The sequence below is a fragment of the Podarcis cretensis genome (assembly GCF_951804945.1).
Source record: "Podarcis cretensis genome assembly, chromosome: 8".
Taxonomy (NCBI): Eukaryota; Metazoa; Chordata; class Lepidosauria; order Squamata; family Lacertidae; genus Podarcis; species Podarcis cretensis.
In genome coordinates, this window is record NC_137177.1 from 69,863,556 (window position 1) to 69,883,034 (window position 19,479).

General features: G+C 47.3%; 1 protein-coding gene across 12 annotated transcripts in view; it reads right to left on the bottom strand.

Moving 5' to 3' along the window:
- The window catches only part of EPHB2 (EPH receptor B2), a 116,670-nt gene that overhangs the window by 24,514 nt on the left and 72,677 nt on the right, over positions 1-19,479 (bottom strand). For all 12 annotated transcript variants that reach the window (XM_079986840.1, XM_079986832.1, XM_079986837.1 and 9 more), the window contains exons 4-6: positions 17,473-17,628; positions 16,445-16,780; positions 1,344-1,468 (exon numbers count right to left, since the gene is read on the bottom strand). In XM_079986840.1, coding sequence (XP_079842966.1) covers positions 1,344-1,468; positions 16,445-16,780; positions 17,473-17,628 — 617 coding nt within the window. The remainder of the gene's footprint in view (positions 1-1,343; positions 1,469-16,444; positions 16,781-17,472; positions 17,629-19,479) is intronic.

The window sequence follows — 19,479 nt, forward strand, 5'->3', positions numbered from 1 at the left end:
ATACACCTTTGTACAACAGGATAGTTTCTATGCACACCGCTCTCTATCCTGTATCCAGACAAGCAAGAGGTATGCTCGACATTCAAGGACACATTCCAGCCAGAAAAAAGACTCAAGAGGTATGAAGCAAGACTGGTGAGGGAGATGGTTTGGGGAGAGTCCTGGGGGCCAAATAGAGAGCCGTTGAGGGCCACATATGGCCCTCAGGTTCCTCCTTGTTTGCACATCCCAAATTTTGTTAGAAATGCCCCCTCTCCCAATTTCATAGCTGGCCAGAAGAATGGGGAGGTTGGCGGAGAGGATTTCAGCTCAGCACTAATCAGGGTGGAGGAGAGAATGAGATGCAATTGCATGTCAAGTGAAGTTTGAGGAGAGGGCCCAGAATGGGTCCATTTCCTTCCCCACCCTCCTCACCCGCAGCTCCCAGTATGAGGCTCAGAAGTGGCTCTCCAGAATAAAACCAATGTTGTACTTTTCCAGAAAAACGCAACACACACATTGACAGTAATTGTCAGTTTTCCATTTCAAAAAAGAAAAAGGAGAGAGAGGGGGGAGTTTTCCCAGCGGGAGACGATTCAAAGCCTCTTCTAATGCCACAGCTCTAGAGGAACTCAAGAGGCTCACTTCAAAGAAACCCTGTCGGCAGATTCACTAATGCAGAGATCTTACTGGAATTTGAAATCCAGCTCTGTGCCTGGTGCTCAGGTGCAACATCAAAGTGAGATATGGGAGACACTTTGAAGGTGTATCTTCCCACTTATAACCAACTAGGCCAATTAGGCTTCTTATTGGACCAATGCATTTGACCCAGAGTTCATAGACGCTTCCTCCAGCTCTTCCTCCTCCACAGCTGCCTCATATTCCATCAGACCTATTGGTCCATCTAGCTCAGCGGTTCTCAACCTGTGGGTCCCCAGATGTTGTTGGACTACAACTCCCATCATCCCTGAGCTCTGCCCTTGCTAGCTAGGGGTGATGGGAGTTGTAGTCCAACAACATCTGGGGACCCACAGGTTGAGAACCACTGATCTAGTTCAATATTGCCAACCCTGACTGGCAGCAGTTCTTGGGGGTTTCAGGCAGGAGGAACATCCTCAGTCCTACCTGGAGAGGCTGTTAAGGACTGAACCTGGGACCTTCTGCATGCAAAGGAGATGCTCTGCCGAAGAGTTGGGCGATAACTGGTTTTCAACATTGCAATATATCACAAGCTGGCTGGTCTCTCGACTGGAACAGCCACGGCAAGTGGTCTGCCAGAGAGTGCCCGCAGTTTGGTCCCTGATGACTCTCCCTGAGGAGAGTTGGATGTATCCCCCAACCCATGCCCCTCTGTGCCCTGGTACCTTCTCGTAGTATTGCAGCTCATAATCCAGAATGACTCCGTTGGGCTGGTCGGGCTGTGACCACGAGAGGGTGATGCTGTCCACCGTCCGACTCACCTGGTGCATGATGGACACGGCTGAAGGGGCTGTAAGAGAAAGAGGTCCGTTGCCTTAGTCAGTGTGTGATCTGCAGGAAGGGAGACGTTTCAAGGAAGCTCCTCTATATGCTGATGCCACATCAAACACTTAGTGACCTACAAGCAATGGCTCAGCATCTGCAACTGTCACCATAAGTCACCATAAAGCCATTGTTGGTATCAATCCCATGTCAGTGGACGGGCATGTCCCGTGAGCTCCTTCCCCTCTCTCGACAACTTTCCTGTGGCTGTTGAGCTGCAACAATATTTCAGGCTCATTCTGGAGTTACCTGCTGATCACAGCTTATTCCAATTCTACAAGGAGCTGTCCAGCCTGGACTCTTGCCTCGTTGCCTGAACTTCTTGGGCCAAGTTCAAGGTGTCACTATTAATAATATAAAGCCCTTAACAGCTTGGGACCATTTTACTTGCGAGATCACCTTACCCATCTATACCCACTCATCCACTTTGATCTGTGGAACTGGCACTGTAACAAGCGTTCCACATTTGCAGGAAACATATTCTACCATGGCAGCAACTTTGGAACTCCCTGCCTTTTTCGTTCATGCAAGACTACCTAGAGATGGAACTTTGCTGGGTGTTTTAATCTAGTTTTTGGCCTACTGTTGATTTTAATTATTTTTGAATGTTTTAAATAGCTGTTTTTAACTGACAGTTTTATTGCCTTATTCTGTTTGTAACCACTTTTGTAACCAGATGGGTGGGGTATAAATAATAAATTATGATTGTAAATTATGATTATTACTTTGAGGTTTTGTTACAATAAAGCATTATATGAAACTCTACTCTCCAACATTTTCCCAAACAAAATAGGGACATCCTATTCCATAATAATAATAATAGTAATGATTTTATTATGTATACCCTGCCCATCTGACTGGGTTGCCCCAGCCACACTGGGCGGCTTCCAACATATATAAAAACACAATGAAACATTAAACATTAAAAAAACCCCTTCCCTATACAGGGCTGTCTTCAGATGTCTTCAGAAGGTTGTAATTAACTTATCTCCTTGGTTTTTGTGGGGAGGGGCATGACTCCATACCCTCCAACATTTCTACAATGAAAATAGGGGTGTCCTAAGGAAAAGCAGTGGGACGCGGGTGGCGCTGTGGGTTAAACCACAGAGCCTAGGACTTGCCGATCAGAAGGTTGGTGGTTCGAATCCCTGCGACAGGGTGGGCTCCCATTGCTCAGTCCCTGCTTCTGGCAACCTACCAGTTCGAAAGCACGTCAAAAGTGCAAGTAGATAAATAGGTACCACTCCGGCGGGAAGGTAAACGGCGTTTCCGTGCGCTGCTCTGGTTCGCTAGAAGCAGCTTAGTCATGCTGGCCACATGACCCGGAAGCTGCACGCTGGCTCCCTCGACCAATAAAGCAAGATGAATGCTGCAACCCCAGAGTCAGCCACGACTGGACCTAATGGTCAGGGCTCCCTTTACCCTTTAAGGAAAAGCAAGACATTCCAGGACCAAACCAGAAACTGGGACAGCTTCTGTAAATCCGGGACTGTCCCTGGAAAATAGGGACACTTGGAGGGTCTGTAAAACTTGTCAAACAACAATAAAAAAATACCCTTGTGATGGGGTTGGGCTAGCTGAGCACATTCCTGTTGACTCCTTCATGCGTTTGGTAAGCGACAGGTACAAAATACCTGAGTAGGGTGTATGGTTGTGGTGATGGATGAATTAACCCCACAGCAACCAAGAGCCCAGCCCCTGAATAGTTTTTGCACTTGTACCTCATTCAAGAGCCCTGTGGTCAGAGCTCCTTGATTGTGTTGTTGCCACAAAGGTGTCTCAGTCATTTCCTTCAAGTTTTGTTCTGAACTCCTGTCTGATCAGGTTGGGCTACTGATTCTCCTCCTCAGCATCTCCCTTTACTTCCCATCCTTCGCTAACACAGGACAACTTCGTACAGCATGATGTGATCCAGGTCGGGTGGGGGTGGGGGGTGGGGGTGGGGGTGGAGTTCTGGTGTCTTGGATTGAGCACTAATTTGTGGAAATGGGCTGTGCTATGCTCAGGGCAATTCATTACAATGAAACTGACATGTCTCAGTTGGGAACTGCCAGCCAACTGAGAATTGTGTCAGGCAAATGAGAGAACAAAAGGCCCCTTTTGTAGTGGCTTTGTAGCCCCCACCGGGTGACAGGGCTAGATGGGGAGGGGAAGATTACCTAGTCCTGTTGTTAACTAGGCTGCGTCTCACATGTGCGATGTGTCTGAGTCAGGGATGTTGGCAGAAGTCCAAAAACCCCAACACAAACCTAGACCACCTACAGCTACCACTCCACAAAAGTTGCCTCTTAGTTAAAAAAAACAGCAACATGGTGGCTACCAGGAAGCAGCCACCATGGGGACACTGAGGTGAGTGAGAGTCTGCCTCTCTGATCTTCTGAACATGATGAGTAAGGACATTTGGAAATTTGAAAGCCTGGATTTTCCTGATTCAAATTTCTAGGTAGTAGAGCATTCATGACCATGTTTGTCCTAGGACAAGCATGGAGAACGTTCTTTTATTAAAAATAAAATATTTTTTTATTAATTTTTCATTAATAACAATCCAATGGTAAAGGTAAAGGTAAAGGTACCCCTGCCCGTATGGGCCAGTCTTGACAGACTCTGGGGTTGTGCGCCCATCTCACTCAAGAGGCCGGGGGCCAGCACTGTCTGCAGACACTTCCGGGTCACGGGGCCAGCGTGACAAAGCTGCATCTGGCGAGCCAGCGCAGCACACGGAAACGCCATTTACCTTCCCGCTAGTAAGCGGTCCCTATTTATCTACTTGCACCCGGGGGTGCTTTCGAACTGCTAGGTTGGCAGGCGCTGGGACCGAGCAGCGGGAGCGCACCCCACCACGGGGATTTGAACCGCCGACCTTTCGATTGGCAAGCCCTAGGCGCTGAGGCTTTTACCCACAGCACCACCCGCGTCCCTGTGGATCCAATCCAATGGAGGCCACATTAATACAATGCCAAATCATGCCAAATCACAATACAACCAAAAGAGCCAATTAAACAGTTCCAAAGTAAACATTTTTTGATGACTTCCCGTGTTCCAGCTATCAGGAGTTGATGTTATTCCTTGATCCTGCACCAATCTCTTAATTTGTCTGAGTTCTCCAAGCAAGGAGAACCTTCTTAGCAGCCACATTCTTTTTGGGGAAACCTTTTGTGGGCTGCTGATGCTGGGTGGGGCCTGGTGGGGAAGTGGACAGAGCCCACTTTTTGCATTGTAGAGTAAGCTAGGTTCTATACATTCTCTCACACACACATCCATCCAGACAAGCAAGAGGTATTACTAGTGCTCAAGAACATATCCCAGCCAGGGCAAAACACTTGAGGAGGCTGGAAATTAGGGCCAGGGAGGAGGATGGTTGGGGTTGGCATGTAGCCTAGGAAGAGTTCCAAAGGTCAGATAGAGAGGCTGAATGGCCACAATTGATCCACCTCTGCCCAGGGAGGTTGGGTGAAGACAACTGCACCTCTGCTGCTATGCCTAGTTCTCCTTCTCTAGGTGGACAATGGGGAACCTGTGCTGTTCCTGGCATTGGACTGCAGCCCCAGGTTGGGGCTGAAGGGTGTTTTAATGCAGCAACATCTGGAGGGCCAAAGATTCCCCAATCGCCGCTCTGTTGTTGTTTAGTCGTTTAGTCGTGTCCGACTCTTCGTGACCCCATGGACCAGAGCACGCCAGGCACTCCTGTCTTCCACTGCCTCCCTGCAGTTTGGTCAAACTCATGTTTGGTCAAACTCAGGATCTGTCCTTCCAGTGAGCACTCAGGGCTGATTTCCTTCAGAATGGATTGGTTTGATCTTCTTGCAGTCCATGGGACTCTCAAGAGTCTCCTCCAGCACCATAATTCAAAAGCATCAATTCTTCGGCGATCAGCCTTCTTTATGGTCCAGCTCTCACTTCCATATACCACTGCTGGGGAAACCATAGATTTAACTATATGGACCTTTGTTGGCAAGGTGATGTCTCTGCTTTTTAAGATGCTGTCTAGGTTTGCCATCGATTTTCTCCCAAGAAGCAGGCGTCTTTTAATTTCGTGACTGCTGTCACCATTTGCAGTGATCATGGAGCCCAAGAAAGTAAAATCTCTCACTGCCTCCATTTCTTCCCCTTCTATGCCTTCAAAAAGGGAAGGCGTCTCAATGGACTGCTCAACCACTCTTCCCCAACTGCATCCTGGGGCTCAATTTGCACCAAACACACAGCCAGCATCTGCAGCAGCCACAAAGGGTCCTTTAGCCATGATTGCCTGGTGGGTACCCCTGGTCCCTACTCATATAGGGACCTGGCTCATACAAGACCATGGGTCCATCAAGTGCATCCACATTGACTGGCAGCAGCTCTTGTCAGGGTTTCAGGAAGGAGGCTTGGGACATTCCATTTGCAGAACATGTGCTCTAAGACTGAGCTACAGACCTGCTTTGAGTTCTCACAGTGAAAGCGCATTTTAGTTAACAAACATCAGGCTAGTGTTGGACTAAAGCAAGCCATCCAGCCATTTTTATAAGGTTTTGAGTTGGAGCAAAAATGCATAGCCTCTTCCTATATAGACTGGCCTGGACTCTGCATTCATCATCTGAGGCCCTTCTGTGTGTGCCTCCTCCATGTGAAGTCCAGAGGCCTTCTCTGTAGCGGCTCAGTGTTTGTGAAATGCTCTCCCCAGGGAGGTTCGCCTGGAGCCTTCGTTATATATTTTTAGGTGCCAGGCGAAAATGTTCCTCTTCCAACAGGTTTTGGGCTGATTAATATCCTACAGACTTTTAAATGGGTCCATTGGAAGGGGGAGTTATTGTTTTCTTTAGTTATTTACTTGTGTCTTCTCTTGTGTTTTATTCTGTGAACTGCCCGGATATCTTTTGATGAAGAGTGGTATAATAATAATAATAATAATAATAATAATAATAATAATAATAATTTGGGAGGCAGTTAAATTCTGAGAATTCTTTGAAAAGGGAGATGTCTTAAAAAGATGATATGTGGGTTTTCATAAGCCCACAGTCCCCAATGCAAATATTTCTGAGCCCAGAGATAAGAGTCTTGGTGGCAACTCAAAATTTCATGAAGACATCAGGAAGAACACAAGAAGAGCTCAGTTGGGTCAGACCAAAGGCCCATCTAATCCAGCCGCCTGATCTCACAATGGCCCACCAGTTGTCTATGGGAAGCCTGCAAGCAGGACTTGAGCACAACAGCACATATCCCCCCTTGTGAACTGATATTCAGAAGCTTCCTGACTTTAGCACTGGAGATACCTTCTTCTGTGTGTGAAGAAGAGCTTTCTTTTGTCTCTCCTGAATCTCTGAACATTCAGCTTCCTTGGATGTCCCTGGGTTCTAGCATTATGAGAGAAGGAGAAAAACGTTTCTCCATTGAGAGTGTTGGAAGGAAGAATTCTGGACATGCGCACACAACAAAGTGTTTTTGAGTATGTCAGAGAGGGACGTGAGCTAAATCACACATCTTTGGAGCTGAAACAGCTTTTCCCTGGGGGTCAGCAAGGTTAGGGGTTGGAGAGCAGTATCATGGCTTGGTTTGCTGGAGTCATGGTGTGTGTGTGTGTCTTTCCCAGCACATTTGCAGTGACACACTTTGCTTGCTCCTGTCTTCTGCTCTGAGTACCCCGTGACCTGGATTAGCAGGGGTGAGGGTGGCTGGATGATGTGTGAATGGCCTTAGAACAGGGATTTGAACCTGATTGTTATCTGATCTTTTGTTTTCCTGAAAACTGCGGCAGCACTGACATTTAAATGCTGATTTATTTATTTACTTTTTTTAAAAAACAAGCTTGTTTAGGAGAGAAAATGCTGGTCTGTCCAATTCCAGGCAAAGGACCACCCCAATGGGCTATTTCTCTACAATCTAATTGGTTCCCCCCTCCCCACTTTAACACAACTCATATGGACATAGGAAGCTGACCTATATTGAGTCAGACCACTGATGTATCCAGCTCAGCACGGTCTACACTGACTGGTAGTGGCTCTTCAGGGTTTCAGGCAGGGGGACTCCTAGCCCTACCTGGAGATTCTGGGGGATGATCCTAGGACCTTCTGCATGCAAAGCACACCCTCAAGACATGAGAAGCTGACTATTCATCTATCCAGATCCATATTACCTACACTGACTGGCAGCAGCTCTCCAGGGTTTCTAAAAGGGACACATTTCAAGCCCAATCTGTTGATTCTGGAGAACATGGGACCTTCTGCATCCAGGACAAAGAGGTGGCATGGCCCCCCCAGAAGCGGCTGAACCCACCTCAGTCCCAGGCACCATGGCGAATGACCAGAGAAGATAGGAGTCAGACTATAGATACTCTGCAGCTACTGAGAAAGAAACTACTGAACTGTAATGCTTCAGGGTGAAGCCATTAGACCATAAGATCTTGCTGGATCAGGCCAATGGCAAATTATTATTATTATTATTATTAGTAGTAGTAGTATTAGTATTAGTATTAGTATTTAAATTTATATACTGTCCTTTATCAAAAGATTCCAGGGCAGTGTACAACATTAAAAACACATTATAGAACATCAGTTATAAAAACATAATAAAAAGCATAGTGACAGACAGCCTAATAATAAAACGGCCATCATAATAGCAGTCCTATTTAGTCCAGCATCCTGTTTTCACATTGGCCAGCTAGGTGCCCGGGGCAGCCTGCAAACATGATTTGAACACAAGAGCACCCTCCCTTCCTGGGGTCTCCAGCAACTGGTATTGAGAAGCATTACTGCCTCCAGAGAATAGCCGTCATGGCTAGTCTCCTTGCATAGCCCCTCTCCTCCATGAATTTGCCATGGAAGCTGCCCAAGTTGGTGGACACCATTGTAGGCTATTTGCAGATTAGTTGCGCTGCAGAAGGCATGCTTGGGAGACCACACATTACAAGGAACGCAAAAATAACTTTTGCAAGGTTTTAATATGAGGGACGCAGGTGGCGCTGTGGGTTAAACCACAGAGCCTAGGACTTGCCGATCAGAAGGTCGGCGGTTCGAATCCCCACAGCGGGGTGAGCTCCCGTTGCTCGGTCCCTGCTCCTGCCAACCTAGCAGTTCGAAAGCACATCAAAGTGCAAGTTGATAAATAGGTACCACTCTGGTGGGAAGGTAAACGGTGTTTCCGTGTGCTGCTCTGGTTCGCCAGAAGCGGCTTAGTCATGCTGGCCACATGACCCGGAAGCTGTACGCTGGCTCCCTCGGCCAATAAAGCGAGATGAGCGCCGCAACCCCAGAGTCGGCCACGACTGGACCTAATGGTCAGGGGTCCCTTTACCTTTAATAACAAAAACAAAGACTCATTTTACACTAAATATATCAATAAGCATGACCCAACCCCCAGGGTACTGAGAGAGCTAGGTGCTGCTCTTTATATACTATACCCAACAGCTTAATTAACATAACTTAACAGCACCTGCTATACTGCTTCACAGCTGTAAAACTAGGTCACGTTATTTGCTCTGGCCCTTAAAGAAATACATATCTTGTGGAACAATAATGAACCTTCAAATTTAAAGAGACCATTCAACAACCATTGCTTCCTGATGGAGCGAGTTCCATAGTTTAACTAGTGTGAAGAAGTGTATTCTTTTAACTGTCCCAAGTCTTCCAATGTGGGCATCCCAAGGGTTAGAAAAAGTTGCTCTGAACTGAACAGACCAGCTAATACAGTGGTACCTCAGGTTACAGACGTTTCAGGTTACATACGCTTCAGGGTACAGACTCTGCTAACCCAGAAATAGTGCTTCAGGTTAAGAACTTTGCTTCAGGATGAGAAGAGAAATTGTGCGGCAGCGGCAGGAGGCCCCATTAGCTAAAGTGGTGCCTCAAGTTAAGAATAGTTTCAGGTTAAGAACGGATCTCCAGAACGAATTAAGTTCTTAACCCGAGGTACCACTATATGGGGAAGAAGTTGGGGGAAATCAAGGCATGGGGATGCAAGGCCCTCCCCTCCTCCTCCCCTCCACGTGGCTTTCCATCCCGACCCCCCCAGCTGCAAGACACGAAGCAGACAAGCTGCCTCTCTCAAGCCGCTCCTCTCATTGTGGGTGGGTTGGGGAAGGGAGCTGGGCGGTGGGGGTCAACTGACATGTTGTCTGGGACGACCCTGGACCACATGCTGGCCATGAAACCACGACCCGTCTCCAGTTTCCCCTTTCAGGGCCTGAAACCCAGCCAGCACCAATCCATTTTCACTGTTCCTCTCTCTCCGTCTCTCCCTCGCTCTGTGTCAGCTGCCAGGTCTGCGGAGCAAATCTGGTCCTCGCAAAGGGGTCTCCCTCCTGCCCACCCACCTCCTGCCCACAATCAAAGGGTCTCCTTGGGCTGATGGGGCTCAGCCGCCCGGCTTGGGTTACGTGCAGCAGAATCAGTCTCTGATCACAGTAATCCCCGTAACTTGTGTTGAATTGCAGGGGCGGCTGAGCCCACCGAAACCCCCTCTCTGTCCCCCACCCCACCCCAAGAGCTTCGAGGAATGAGACGGGGCAAGGAGGAAGGACAGAGCAGCTGGGGGTCTTCCGGACTCCCCCCACCCCCTGCTCCAAACCTTCACTCAAGCGTTCTTCCCCCAGCATCAGGTTACCGTTGGCCACCATCAAGCCAACGGGGGAATTCTGGTATTTTCAATTAACGTCCGGCAGACACGGCTGTGCTCTGAGGTCAGGGTCAGAAATGTCTCGTGGGAGGGCGGCTGCGTGTGGCTGGGGGGTGGTTGTGGGGGGAAAGGGAGGACACACAAAGCTGGACTAAGCAGATTCAGATATGCAGGCTTCTCTTATCACTGGAGACGGAGCTTTTGGGGGAAAATTCCAAGGTCAGGACGGACGGACCTGCTCATTTCTCTGGGTTTTCAAATTTTCCAGGCTTAACTCCAGTTCCTCCCAATTTTGCATTGCTTTTCTTTAAAAAAAGACTGCATAAAAATTCACCCACATTTACATTTGAATTTTCCTAATATGCACATTTTTGGGGAGCAAGGCATACATATTTTTGCAAGCCATTTCTCCTAATTAGAATGCATTCACCATTAGGCACATTTAAGTGCTTTCCTATTCCCAAATAGATGCTCTTGCATACAGAGTTTGGGGTTGGAGCAAAGCATTGCAAAAGTCCAAACTTCCAAGGACAGCTGTTGTTTAGATTCCCCTATTGGATCTGGAAGCGTGAGTGAAAATGCAAACTAAGCCAATTTCCCCTCCATCCTCATTTCAAAGCCAGAAGTGGAAATAGTATAAGAAGAAGAAAATCTTCCTAATCACTTGACTTCTCCACATCAAATGTTATTCTGTCTTCGGGGCACAGAAATGTCACGGCTGTGGGTTTGAGCCTCACGTTGGGCAAAAGAGTCCGGCAATACAACGAGTTGGGCTAGATCACTCTCTTCCAACTCAAAAATTCTACGATTCTATGAAATACTCGGAGAGTCCCTGTTCCTTGAAAGGGAGTTTCAGAGATGAGGGGCCCAAACTGAAAAGGTCCTGTTGCCCATCACCACCCACCTTCTTCCAGATGTGGAATGGCAGGGGGAGAGAGATGGAGCAGGGACAGAGTCTGATCTCAATGGTGAGAAGTGTTCTTGAAGGAGCAGGCAAATTTCTAGAGTTCCTTTTCACAAGCCATACGTAGAGGAATCTGTGCACATACACAACCCCACAGACTGCGATCTTAGGCAACTCACAGCTCAAGCCTTATCTGGGCATTCAAACACCACCAGTGGAAGTGTGGGGAGGGTATAGGGGTGCCCCTTATGTCTCCACCTTTTGTGTCAGCCCATTCCTCCTTCTTAAGTGGGAAGGACTGAAGGTGGTTTCTGAGCGCTTTGGGATGAACGATAGCCTTGCTATACGTCTGGGAAATCCCCAACATGTCCTGTTTTGGGGGGCCTACATGCCCATCCAGGGGTGGGGATGGAGATTTTTATAATTGTAAGCAAATGTCCAGCTCAGGCTCTGTTTAGGGCTCAGAGGTAGCCTGAAAAAAGCTCAGCAACTTTGTTCATCTGGAAATATGAATGCACTTAAAACCTTCGGCGCGACCAGGTGTTCAGAGGCTTCAAATCACAATCAGCTGAGTGCTGCAAGAACTGAGGTACCCGGACTATTGGCTGCCAGGTGTTTTGGACGACAACTCCCATCATTCCTGGTTATCGGCAGTGGCTGATGGGACTCACAGTCCACAACATCTGGAGGCAAGCCCTGTGTTAGAAGCCCCATTCCTGTTTAGCACGCCAAGGTCTCCTCTGGGCCCAGGGACAATTTGGGACAGGGCTCACACCCTGCTGCCTTCTTCATGTGTTCACTTTGACCACATTACGCATTATGTGGACCTCGAAATTTGTGTGCGTGGTGCTTCCTACCAGATGCTACCCGGCAGCCATGGCTGGCAGATGTTGTTGGACTCTGACTCCATCCCCAGACAGCATAGCCAATGGTCAGAGATGAGAACCTAAGAAGATCCTGTTTGATCAGGGCAATGGCCCATCTAGTCCAGCCTCCTGTTCTCACAGTGGCCAACCAGATGCCTGTGGGAAACCTGTGAGCAGGATCTGAGTACAAGACCACTCTCCTCTCCCTGCGATCCAGAAGCATTAATCCTCCAGCTGTGGAGGCAGGGCATAGCCATTATGGCCCGTAGCAATCAATAGCCCTCTCCGCCACGAATTTGCCCAGTCCACTTTTCAAGTCGCCCAAGCTGGTGACCACCCCTGTCTCCTGCAGGAATGAGTTCCATAGTTTAACTATGAGCTGCATGTAAAAGTGAAGTCTTTTATCTACCCAGGAGCTTATTCTGGAACTCAGAGGAACTTATTCTGAGCAGAAGTTAGATTTTTCCAGGGGGGATTCTCCTCCAGGGCAGGGGACCTGCTGAAAGAAGGCAGCGTGGGCAGAGCAGCATGCCTCTGCACTCAGAGAAGACAAAAGTCTCGGCCTGCCTCAACCTCCCTCAATGCCAACATTCATGATCGCTGCTGCCAGACCCTCTTGTTGTTGTTCGAGCTCCATGCTGGATGTGTGTGTGTGTGTGTCTCTCTCTCCCCACAGCTTCTGTTTCCAGCTGCTAATGATGAACATCAAGGCTGCCAGGCTGTGCAGAGAGCTTGCGAAAGAATCCTGCCTCTAATTACGGGAGAATTAGCGAGCAGACAGTTACTGTTTAGCGCTAATGAACAGATACATTAAGGAAGGCGTTGTGCCCGGGCTGGGAGCCTCAGCTCGACGCATAATAAAGCCGAGCCGAGCAGAAACACGCAGGGGGAGCAAAGGCAGAGCGGGAGGTTTCCCCGTCTTCCTCTCTCTCTCCCCCCACCCGCCTCCATTGCTACCCTCCCTGCCACCCCTTCCCTCCCGCCAAGGTGCGAATGTTCACAGTTGCTGCAATAAAGTCGCAACCACGTTGCTTAATTACAAGGGGTGAGATCTGAGCATGCAAGAGGCAGGCCTGACAGCTCGCCTGCTCTGGCAGCTCGCAGAGGCAGCCCCAACAAGCGAGGGGAATTCAGGAGCACGTCAGAAGTTCGGCCTTTTGCAAATCCCAACATGCACTGACCAGACACCTCCACATATTGCTTTCAACTAAGTCCTACTCAGAGTAGACCCACTGAGGGAAAATATACCTGACTCATATCTATTAATTTTAATGAGCCTAGTGGTCTGATTTGTATATAGTCTTAAGGCTTCGATCTTAACGCCACTTCCCTGGGAGTAAGCCCCACTGAATTCAATAGGGCTTACTTCAGAGCAGACAAGGGGTTAGGATTGTGCTGCAAATGTCAGGATCAGAATTTAAGGTATCCCCGAGATTACACACTTCCCAAATGTTCCAAGAGGGTTCTCCAATTTTTATTTTTAAATTACCAAAATGTGGTTGAGTGGTAATGGTGATAGACTGCTCTGCAGGTGTCAGTTCACAACCCACCTTTGCCAGCATGGTGTTTTTGAGAGAAAGTGTAGTGTAGTGGTTAGGGTGTTGGGTTAGGCTCTGGGAGACCAGGGTTCAAATCCCCACTGAGCCATGAAACTCACTGGGTGAGCTTGAACGAGGCACAGTCTTTCAGCCAAACCTACCTCACAGGGTTCTTGTGAGGATAAAACAGGGAGGAAGTGAATCATATATGCTGCCTTGAGCTCCTTAGGGGTTAAGTTAGGATATAAATGGAACAAATAAATAAGTGTGTTTTGAGAGGAAATAGGTTTTAAAGAACGTATTTGAATACTTATTCAATTGCAATTTTTCACACACACACACGCACACACACATCAGGTTAATGCAGAAGTGAGTCAGAATGACTACTGCTGAAACCTATGTGAAAGTGGGGCTGTATGAGATGCTATTCCTGCACCAAGTAGATCTACTGAAATTAATGGCTGTGATTGATTTAGGTCAATTAATTTCAATGGGTCTACACTTTGTGGAAGTTAGCTGGATGCTGGGCAGGGCTTGCCAAGAGTTGTGGACAATCCAAACGTCTCAGGAGAAATTCAAGTGAGGAGAACTTTGTAACCATTCCTAAACATTTATACAAACCAGCATAGTGTCATTTCTCCCTGAGAATCCCATCTTTCCTGGGGGGAAATAAGCTTCAAACGGACAAGATGTTAGTCCTCAAGATTGGGGGGGGGGGGAAATGCCTCCTTGGTTTGGCCAGCCTCTACGCTACACCAAAGTGTGTGTTTTCTTGAAGCATGGAAATCTATCGCCTGAATAACTGTTGTGAGCCTGTCACAACTGGATGTGAGCCAAACTGGATGTACATTTCCAAAATATAAGATAAAAAAAACGAATAAAATAAAACCTTCATACAGCAACAGTGTTTTGTGTTGTGTAGGATCCTATGATGTAAGTAATGGGCCTCGCCTGCTAGCCTGCTCCCTAAAATATCACTATTAATATACTTCTTAATTGTATTTCACTATTAATATACTTCTTCTTAATTGTATTTCAGTTCAACAATTACTTTGATAAAATACATACATTGATAAACACATACATTTGTTATGTGCAAAAGGCTTTAGATACCTATTAAGGCCATAAATTACCATATAGCATATATTCAACACAATAAACAGTGACAATTTGTTGTTGACAAAGGACAGGTGGTCATATAAAGGGCCCCATTACCTTCAGTAGCTTAGGGCCTCTTCAAACCTAAATTCAGCCCTGGGTGTGGGCCTCTAATGGTCAGTCCGAAGGAGCTGACTTTGTGTCTCATTAAGGGAGATGAAGAAGACCCCAGAAGATGCTATTTTCTCAGTGGCAGAGTTTTAAAAATGCCCACCTCCGCGGGGAGCTGGCAGAAAGGAGGAAACTAGAGGTGGCGTTTTCTGCAAATCCCAGTGCCTAATTTATATGCACAGATTTCCCCCTCACACACACACACTAATTTCCATCTCGCTCCTTGATCTTGACAAAAAAAAACCAAACCCATTTCCACACACACACATACCCATAATATTACACCCTTATTATGTATGTATACATTCAAGGTTTCTTAAACGAACCAGCACATAAACAGATACACTCAATGAGGCGTATAACTTTATAATCAAACACATATGTATTAATGTTTATAGAATTACGCTGCAGTAATACAGTGGACGTGGTTATTTTAAATGTGTTGGGTTGTAGCTTACTCGGAGAGACAATGCCCCTGTGATTCTGGACAAATAGAAACAATAGAGAATGTGCTTCTCCAGTGCCTATATTATAGAGACATTCGTATTAGCCTCATCTCCCCACTGCTCCATAAGTACTCAGGGCACACAGGACAATTCTATACCTCCCTGCTACAACATACAATTTTGCCAGATTCTGCATAGGTAAAGGTAAAGGTACCCCTGCCTGTACGGGCCAGTCTTGACAGACTCTAGGGTTGTGCGCTCATCTCACTCTATAGGCCGGGAGCCAGCGCTGTCCGCAGACACTTCCGGGTCACGTGGCCAGCGTGACAAGCTGCATCTGGTGAGCCAGCGCAGCACACGGAACGCTGTTTACCTTCCCGCTGCTAAGCGGTCCCTATTTATCTACTTGCACCTGGGGGTGCTTTCGAACTGCTAGGTTGGCAGGCGCTGGGACCGAACGACGGGAGTGCACTCCGCCTCGGGGATTCAAACCGCCGACCATGCGATCGGCAAGTCCTAGGCGCTGAGGTTTTACCCACAGCGCCACCCACGTCCCTAGATTCTGCATAGCAGCGCTCAAAATCCGTTGGATGACAATCTGTGCCACAAACTAGATTTAATGCATACACCTATCAGAATGCTCTGTAAATTGATAGCTATAGTCTTTTATATACAGTACTAACCTTTTCTGCTCTTCCACATCCGTTTAATGCTCCTAACGCTTATTTTAGATTATTTCAGCTTCTTTTCGATTCTTATAGTCTTTTATATATAACCTTCTGTTTTAATAATTTTTAGCTTTCCAAAAAGGTTTTACAGATATTAAATGATTGTACCTCACCCTAATTATGCTGATCTATGACCGTAGTAAAGATTTGATTTGATTACTTAGATGCATTGAAATCAATGGGTCTACCCTGCGTAGGACTGGCGTTGGCTTGTACCCAGTGCTAATCCTGCACACAGTAAGACCTATTGAGGTTAATGAACATTCCTAACTTGGGTTTGTTAATCTTAATGGGTCTATTATGGGGTATATTTTTGCATATAGTTAGTCAGACCTTTAAAAAACAAATTAGGATTAAAAACCCAGCAATCTGAGTGTTCACTCGCAAGAAGTGCTTCAAGGCAGTCAAAGCTCGGTTGGGTCAGATAAAGCCATTGAAAACTGTTTCCTCCTTTGAGTATTGAAAGTATAGAAAAGTATAGAAAGTAGAATAGTTGGGTATTACCTTGGACTGGATGTTTTGATTATTTTTCTATATATAGCTGACAAAATAATAATAATAAAAACAAGAAGAAGGAACCTGGCAATGGAGTGGAAGAGATCCTTACCAGCTTGGTTGGTGGTGATGTTGACAGAGGCGAACTGGGGCGAGAAGGGGCTCTGGTCAGTGACGCCATTCACCGCCTGTATCTCAAAAGTATACTGGGTGTGGGCCAGCAGGTCGCTGATGTAGACACGTTGCTCGGCCAGGCCAAGCTGGCGTGGTGCGAACTGGACGTTGTCCCCGCACCGGGTGCATGCCCCCCGGCCCGAACCGCAGCTCTTGCAAATGATGTTGTAGACCAGGTCCTCGCGGCCCCCTGAGTCCCGGGGCGGACTCCACTCCAGCATAAGGGAGGTCTCATTCACGCTGGAGATGACGGCCTGTGGGGCCGACGGGATTGCTGCGGGAAGGGAGGAAATGGGGAGGTAAGATGGTGCAGGACAGCAGGGACTTTCAGGGCTGCCAGAACTTTCCTAAGGCTACAGCCATTACAGGCTCTGTTTTGCATCCCAAATGTTTCGCTCTGGCTGGAGTGTTTCTTCCACTCTGATACTGTTTGCCTGGATGGAGAATACAGAGGCAGGTGTGTGTGTGTGTGTGTGTGTGTGTGTGTGTGTGTGTGTAGAAAGCAGCTTATTGGATAAAAGTAGCATTTACACTCACTGCTTCCTGGCATCTCTGGGTAGGCCGGTGAAAGCCTCATGACCAAAACCCTGGAAGCTGCCACCGATACTGAGATAGATGGACCAATAGTCTATGCCAGGGGTCAGCAAACTTTTTCAGCAAGGGGGCCAGTCCACTGTTCCTCAGACCTTGTGGGTGGCAAGACTATATTTGAGGGGGGGGGGGATGAACGAATTCCTATGCTCCACAAATAACTCAGAGATGCATTTTAAATAAAAGGACACATTCTACTCATGTAAAAACACACTGATTCCTGGACCGTCCGTGAGCCAGATTTAGAAGGCGATTGGGCCAGATCTGGCCCCTGGGCCTTAGTTTGCCTACCCGTGGTCTATGCCCACAGGACCCTGAAGGATGAGGTATACCACCTTTCTAGACTTGCCCCCCTCCCCTTTGTGGGCAACTTACTGGTGCATGGCATGTCCAGCGGATCGGAGTCTGAGCGGTAGTAGTTGTTGCGGCAGACACAATTCGTGGCTCCTTCTGACGTGGTCCGGCTGTTGATGGGGCAGTGGACGCAGCCCTCGTCTCCCTGGCTGGCTTTGAACGTCCCTGAGGGGCATCCTGGAAAAGGAAAAAGGGGGTGGGGAGAATCCTATTAAAAGCCATGAAAATACAGGGAGGTTTGGAAATGGGTGAGGGATGGATGGATCTGCCAGTTTCGATTTCTCTCAGATTCTCTAATTCTAAATCTTCCATTCAGTTCACCACATTTTGGCAGAAATTTGCATTTAGACAAAAAAAGCCATGAAAACACATCAGCATTCTAGTGGAAATCTCTCCTAATAAACAGTTCTGCCTAATATGCACAATTTTGCAAGGCTTTTTTGCACTGTAAAATTCAGAGAAAGAATCTTGAAGGATATTCACGATTTCGTTCACGTTTTGGTTTGAAAGCTGCCAGTGATTTAGTTTCACGTTAAAATGCAAACGGAAGTGAAATTCTCTCCCGTCCCATTGTGGGCCTTGGGGGTGGGGCATGTACATGCTCAGGAAACCCACTTCTCTGAAATGGCAACATTGCTTGCTGATATAGCCCGAAAGATTTATAAACTGCTTAATCTAAGGAGCACACCCTATAAAATTATAGATAAAGCACAGCTAAAAATTGACAGACTATTAAACAGCCAATATATATATGTAAACTGGTTAATATTGAAATAATAATCTGCACAACTTTTAAAACAAATATACGCAACTAAATTCCTGAAATAACAATAATAAATTAATAGTTTTCAGCATGCATCTGACATGGCATTGTGCAGGTGCCTGTTTCATGTCCAGAGGCAAGGAGTTCTAAAGTACAGGTAAAGGTAAAGGTAAAGGACCACTGGATGGTTAAGTCCAGTCAAAGGCAACTATGGGGCTGCGGCGCTTATCTCACTTTCAGGCCAAGAGAGCCGGCATTTGCCCACAAACAGCTTTCTGGGTCATGTAGCCAGCATGACTAAACCACTTCTGGTGCAATGGAACACCGTGACAGAAAGCAGAGTGCACAGAAATGCCATTTACCTTTCCACCACAGCAGTACCCATTTATCTCCTTGCAGTGGTCTGTTCTCGAACCGCTAGGTTTGCAGGATCTTGGACAGAGCAACAGGAGCTCACCCGTCACGGGGATTCAAACCGCTGACCTTCTGATCAGCAAGCCCAAGAGGCTCAGTGGTTTAGACCACAGCGCCACCTGTGTCCCTAAAAGTACAGGTGCTTGCATACTAAAAGATGGAGTCCTTGCAAATGTGAAATGAACACAATGCAACGCTTGGAAAAGCACCAGTTCTGGGGTGCAAATTGGGTAATCTTTGGGAATATGGCACCCTGGGAGAGGCCACAATTCAGTGCCCCCAAATGGATCTTCTTAATTATGGATCTTCTCAATTTGGTGCCCTCCTGGCTCAGTGCCCTGTGCGGGGGAGCCGCCTTCACCGCCCTAAATCCAGCCCTGCAAATAGGCATGGGTAGGACAAAGCAATCTGCTAAGGAAACTGATCCTAAGCTGAATGCATCACTTTCTCAAGCTGCAAGCCTCTTTGGTTTCAAATCCCAGATTTATGTGTGTTTTGAGTCTGCATGCTTCAGACCCCCATATTTCTGAACTGGAGTGCCCTGACAGATCCTAGAACTGCCCGTTCTTCTCTCTCTGTCTCACTGTCTCAACTGCCCCCCCCCCCCCCCGCTATTTTGTCTGGGGAAAGAGTTCCTTCTGTGTAATCCGAAGCATCGCTCATTCCCTTGACAATAGAGGCTGCTCCAGTAAAAGCTATCACCTTACCTCTTTTGTATCTCTCAGTTCCCCCACCCTATTTGCAGAAAGACCTCCTACCACAATCCCATCCTTCAGATATCCAAGATTTAGGATGGAGCTCACAGCAACCCCTCCTCTAATTCTTGTGGCAGCAGCAGCTGGGAGGTAAAA